The 6,330-nt window shown below is 43.0% G+C and overlaps 1 gene segment (V, D, J or C); it reads right to left on the bottom strand.

The window, feature by feature from the left end:
- Positions 1-326: 326 nt before the first annotated feature.
- LOC149749469 (immunoglobulin heavy variable 3-23-like) lies at positions 327-875 on the bottom strand. The segment is given in 2 exon segments: positions 327-661; positions 766-875. Coding segments are annotated over 2 exon segments (363 nt in total).
- Positions 876-6,330: the final 5,455 nt, after the last annotated feature.

The following is a 6,330-nucleotide window of genomic DNA, read 5'->3' as shown; positions in this document are numbered from 1 at the left end:
TTAAAAGGGTCAATTTAGGCAAGATTTAGACAAGGGAAAAGCTGAATATATATCTTTGAGTCTCTGCCTTTCTTATATGACATTTATTCCCCTATTTCAAAGTCTTTCTAATTGAGAGACTGAAAGTGCAAGTCAAGAACCATGGATGAGTCCAGAGAGGTTCCCCAGGGAAAACTGCTACATGGAGAGGAAACCCCAGACCCTTAGTGGAAAGCAGCCCTTAACTACCATCTGCACCTGCTCCTGGGGCTGAAACACACACTTGTATGTCCTGAGTGCCCCCTGCATCCCCCTTCCTGTCTCCCTGCAAGGAGGTTTGTGTCTGGGCTCACACTGACTTCCCCTCACTGTGTATCTTTCACACAGTAATACACGGCCGTGTCCTCAGATCTCAGGCTGTTCATTTGCAGATACAGCGTGTTCTTGGAGTTGTCTCTGGAGATGGTGAATCGGCCCTTCACAGAGTCTGCATAGTATGTGTTACCACCACTACTACTAATAACTGAGGTCCACTCCAGCCCCTTCCCTGGAGCCTGGCGGACCCAGCTCATGGCATAGCTACTGAAGGTGAATCCAGACGCTGCACAGGAGAGTCGCAGAGACCCCCCAGGCTGTACCAAGCCTCCGCCAGACTCCAGCAGGTGCACCTCACACTGGACACCTGCAAACACAGAGACATCCTGGTCAGGAGACTGTCACACATCCAGTGATTCTCTCACCCATATCCACTCACATCCTCAGTGTCTCTTGCTCTCCATAAATTACCTTGTAAAATAGCCACAAGGATAACCCAGCTCAGCCCAAAGTCCATGGTGAGTGCTCTGTCCTGAGCCCTGAATGGGGGCACGTTGGAATCCCAGGCTGGAGCTCCTCTCCCAGAGCTGCAGGGTCAGGGCTGGGGCTGCTTTATATCAACAGAGGAAGGACCCTATTTGCATGACCTTATAGTCTATAAGAGGCTATGTCGTTGAATGTCCTCCGAAAGGGCAGGGTCTCAGAACAGGTGTGAGAGTCTTGGATTTTGTGGTGTTGATAGCATCTGGGAAATATAACTTTCATTGTTTGATTGTTCCACAGTAAACACGTAGGACCCATATGTCATTTTACATATGCACACACATCCCGTGATGTAGCTGTCATTGTTACCCTCATATTAGGGGTGTAAACTACACCCAGAAGAATGGAGGGTGTGTGTAGTGTCCAAGGAGAAACATGGGGTGACCGTGAGGTCCAGCATCTGCACCTGAGCTCTGGGCCAGTCTGCTCCCTGGAACCCATTAGAGGACAGAGCTGGAGTTGCCGGGTGGGGTTTGCAAAAACCCCTTCTGTAATGAGGTCATGATGACTTTGCTCTATTCTAGTGTTTACCTAAAATATATGGAGAGGGTCAGGGTTGATGAGAAGTATTTTCAAGAGTCTCTTATGTTTCAGTATCTTCCCTTCACTCCTTACCTCCCAAGTCATGCATTTCTTTATTTGTAATTACTTTAATGAGTTTCTTGACATATGATAAAGCGCACACACTCAGAATGAACACTGTGATGAATACTGACGGAGGCATCAGCATTATCAGGAGAGAACAAATCAATTCCTCTCATTATTTTCAGTAGTTTCTGGGTTTCTTCCTTCCTGTCCCTTCTTATCTTCCATCCTGTCCCCACATCACCGTTGATCTTTCTTTGTTATCTCAGATTACTTTTCCTTTTCTAGAATTTATAAAAGTGGGATTATATTGTATGTATTCTTATTATTATGGCTTATTTTACTCAGCACAAATAGTTGTGAATACTATCATGTTATTGTGTGTATCAAGAATCCTGGTTTTAATAACAGGTTGCATTTAAAGAATGATCATAGCATGATTGGCTTATTTATTAAGCTGATGTGTGATATTGGAATTGTTTCCAGTTTCTGGGTGTTACAATAAAGCTGATAATCGTCTTGGAGATGTAGAGAGATGAGAACCTGAGAAAATGCTTCTTTTTTAATGTTCTTAAAACAACCTCAAAATGGGGCAAGTTGCACATTATCAAAATCTCACCATTATATCAGATAATTAGAGAACTAAGAGAGCAACAAATTTAAATCTTGGATAGACAAATGCTCACAGAATAGCAAAGACTAAGATTGTTAATGCTGCCATAGGCTGCTGAATGGAATAAAAACTACTACAAGATTAAACTAGAAACGGATGCCTTGAGGTCGAGTGTGGTTAGGGTGTAATAGTGTCCCAATGTCTCCTAAGTAACTACCTTGCCAGTGTCAGCGTGGTCCTGCTAAAGTGTGAGTCAGATGGTGTTACCTCTCTATCAACACAGGTGTGTCTTCCTACCTGGGACAGCTCAGGATTCCTGCCTGAGCTGTTAGGTCCTCCTGCATCCTCGGAAAGAGGACCTTGGCCCTGGACTTGGATCTGCACTGTTTCATAGCATCTCCACTCACAGTGTGACCTTTGTCCCCTCATCCAGTCCCACTGTGCCATATATTTACCACATATGAAATGGTGAAATAGGATCACATGCGGAAATGAATAAGAATGTTCCGGGTGCTGACTGACGCACAAAACACTGCCACAACCCCTGACAGTTTACACTGACAGCAGCTCTTTACTTTGTTCACCGTCTCTGCTTAGGGAGGGCTTGGAGGAAAAGCCCACCCTGCCTCGTGCAGGGTCACTGTGAGAGGTTCAAGTTCAGCTGCAGGACCTGCTCCTGTGATGCACGCTCACGTGTAAGGGAGGGTGACCCTGAGTGTAGGCTGGGGGCTCAGCCGGGTCTGAGGGCTGGGCCTTGGGTCCACCTCGTGTGGACACTGCTTGGGCTCTGACTTCCTTTCAGCACGAGGCCTGGGTCAGCTGAGTGGTCTCTGCACCAGAGCCCTTCCTCCGCGCAGTCACTTACACACCTAGACAGAGCTTCATGTAGGACCCCAACGTCATGCTCGTAATATTTACATAAATGACTTGAAACTTAGAGCTCATCATAGACTTCCCATGAATTACTGTGGTCTCTTCATTTACAACTGAGAAAAAATGGAAGCCACAAATACGTTCTTCCATAAATTAGCAGATAAACAGTGAGCGATGTATCCATGCTGTGAAATTGTATTCAGCAATCTAAATATTAAACTATTATACCATGAAAGGACATGAGGGAATCCTAAATGCATATTGCTAATTAAAAAATCGGTCTGAAAACGTTCAGTTTCATCTAGTTCACATTTGGGAAAAGGCAAGTCTATATATAAACCAATCAGATGAGCATTTAGCAGGAATTTGGAAGAAGATGTTTGATATGTGAAACATGGGCAATATTTAAGGATAGTGAAATTCTTCTCTATGAAATTGCAGTGGTGGAATCATTACACTCTGAATTTGTCAAAATATATACAGTAATAGGAGAACCTTTTTAGTATAAATATAAATTTCACTTAGTAGTTCAGAGACTGAAGGATGGAACGAGGCACACTGTAAAGATGATACCTAATATCATAGTGAATCTATGAATTAACATGGCTGAAGAAGGTGGGAAAGTAGGTTTTGACCTAAGTGACTTTGGAAATGAGTGGAGTCTAAAGGCTAAGTTCTAAGCCACTGCACATAAGCACTAGAGCCTCGTGGATAACGGTATTTCCATCAGGAGTCAGGCTAAGAATTCTGTTACTACTGTGCATGTGGAATTGAACAATTAGTAGCTGGATGGCATCGGTGGAGCCAGGTTTCTCACTGTTGGATGGAAAGTAACAGACAAGCAAGGTGGAAAGACTGGATTTAACCATGTGATATTACACTAGGATCGGAGATGTAAGTATTGTCTCACATTTACCTTAACACAGGTCAGAAGGTGAGATACAGAGCTAGTTGCAGATGTGTGTGTGTATACGTGGGGTAGTGCACACAGATATATTTCCAAGGTCCTTTACCTTATAGGGTCTAGAGCTAATGCTCCCAGTAGACAAGACACAAGCATTAGTATCCTAATCCCCAATCTTCTGATTCCTATTACTATTCTCCAGAATGGGATCTGCAACTCAGCTGCGGCATGGCTAATTCTAGGGCCAGAGAAGAGAATACATATGATTATTCTGAAGATTCTTGTATCACCAGAAAGTAAGGAACTTCACACAAATTGATGGGGACCCATAAAGGGGATACAGGAGACAATCTGAAAGAGCTCCTCCTGGGTGACAAGTGGTCAGAATTACAGAAGCAAAGAAAATGCCTTAGTATATAACCTTCACAGAAAATATGAAACAAATAACTTGATTCATACTTATATAAAGAGATTGAATAAATATATCTAATGGGGAAGGTAGGATAAATCTCCCTTAATGAATAACTTCAGGTACCTCATCATGGTCATCCTCCCTTCAGGAAGGTGAACTTAACCTTCCATCCCTGAAAGTGGCCTGGAGTATGGACATGGCAGAAATTATGGGTGCCCTTGAGTTACATGATGAATTTTTAGATATAATACACCAAACATCATTCATAATATAAATTTGTAATTTTTCTGTATCCATTAAAACTTCTGTTCTGAAAACAACAACATCAACAGTAACAATAACTTCACTGAGAAGGGAATTAAAGCACAGACTTGGAGAATGTGCTTTCTAGTATCATATTTATATGGACTTGTATCATGAATACACAGCAAATTAACAGCTCAACAACAGCAACAAAAAATGAAAATAATGTACACTGTGCCAGTGATTTGAAGATACTTACACATAGAAGAGATAAAGGTTTTAAAAGGAGTCTTCATTAAGGAAACATAAAATAACACGATGATGAAATACTGCTATTCACTTATTACAACAATTAAAGCACAGAATAATAAAAAAGTTAAATACTGGGGATGATGTAGAGCAAAAGGCCCCTCATCCGCCTGCTGGAAGGAATGCCAATGGCCGCCAATTGGAATATATTTGTCGTTTTCTTAGAGAGAAAACCAGACACTCACCAAGTGATTGAGGAGTGAGCTAGAAAAGTATTTACAAAAGTTTTAAAAATATGTATGTTAATACAAATAACTTCATACGGGTGCTTGTATCATCTTTACACATTCGAGCCTTTACCACTCCCTAAATATGGGTTATGTAGTCAGTTTTTATGGTTCTTTTCCATACGATTAGGATATACTTGTTTCTGTTCCCTTTTATCTATCTCTCTTTTATCTAATTCTCTATTATCAATGTCCACACTAGATAAAAAGGTACCGGAAACACAGCCCGCATATTACAGCCCAGCCTGTGGCCCGACATTTCCAAAGGTCCTCTGAGGAGAGAATGACTGCAGTGCTGTATGGACATCAATTTCCGAATATCAACATGACTCATACTATTCAAGTGAAAGGCATTGCATCAGACAGGACTGGAGAGATTTTCAGGATGAGAGGAATTGGAAATCCATCTGATGGTGGAAAGCAGATTTAAAGTTCAACAGTAAAAATTATTTATGTCATTAAACGATTAAAAACTTGACAAGTAATAACAGAAAGTAGTAACCTAATCTTCAAATAAAGGTCTCATGAAGAAATATTTCTGTGCGGCTCTTCCAAAGATAGATGGGGAAACACAGACAAGCCTGAATCCATGAAAAGCGTCTCAAGTTTAGAAACAAGAAAGTTCCCTGGAATCACTGTGGATGAGGCTTTCAGGGGTGGCAGTGATCCAGTGGAGAAACCACAGGTTCTGAGAGAAAATCCCTCCATGACATCCTCTGCCCCTGCCCTGAAATGGGTCCTCTTGTTCCTGATGACCCTGAGTGCCCCCGGTGGTTGGTGCGGCCCCTGCAGGGAGGTTCCTGTCTGGACTCACCCTGACTTCTCACTGGGCCTCCTGGGACAGTAACACAGGGCTGTGTCCTAGGTCTGTGCCCTGAGCTGAGCTGCAGGGAAAACTAAATTTGTGGGAAAACTAAATTTGTGATGTGTCTCTGGAGGTGGAGAGTCATTTCTGGAGAGACAGCTTGTGTGCTGTGCTATTCCCAGAACCAAAGCACCCCGGTCACCCCAGCCCTTTCCCTGGGGGCTGAGGGATCTAGTCCCAGCAGTCAGCACTCTTTGGTTGGAGAATCCCGGAATAGGGCAGGTGAGGTAGAGGGTCTTCAATAGTCTTGGGCCCAACACTTGCACCTGCACCTGGGACAGGACACCTGGGGAAGGAAAAGTAATGTGGCACCCACTTCACAGACGTCACCCCATAATTCCACCTTCCTCAGACCCAGGAGATGCTCACAGCTGAGAGATGCCAGCAAGAGGAGGAATGACCCGAAGGATTTCATGTTCTTTTTCATTAAATCTTTGACTTTCAGAGAATTATGTCAGTGAA

Source organism: Delphinapterus leucas, chromosome 3, assembly GCF_059928025.1.
Source record: "Delphinapterus leucas isolate spDelLeu-1000000601 "Yukka" chromosome 3, BTC_Dleu_Yukka2, whole genome shotgun sequence".
Taxonomy (NCBI): domain Eukaryota; kingdom Metazoa; phylum Chordata; class Mammalia; order Artiodactyla; family Monodontidae; genus Delphinapterus; species Delphinapterus leucas.
This window is presented reverse-complemented; position numbering and strand designations above follow the sequence as displayed.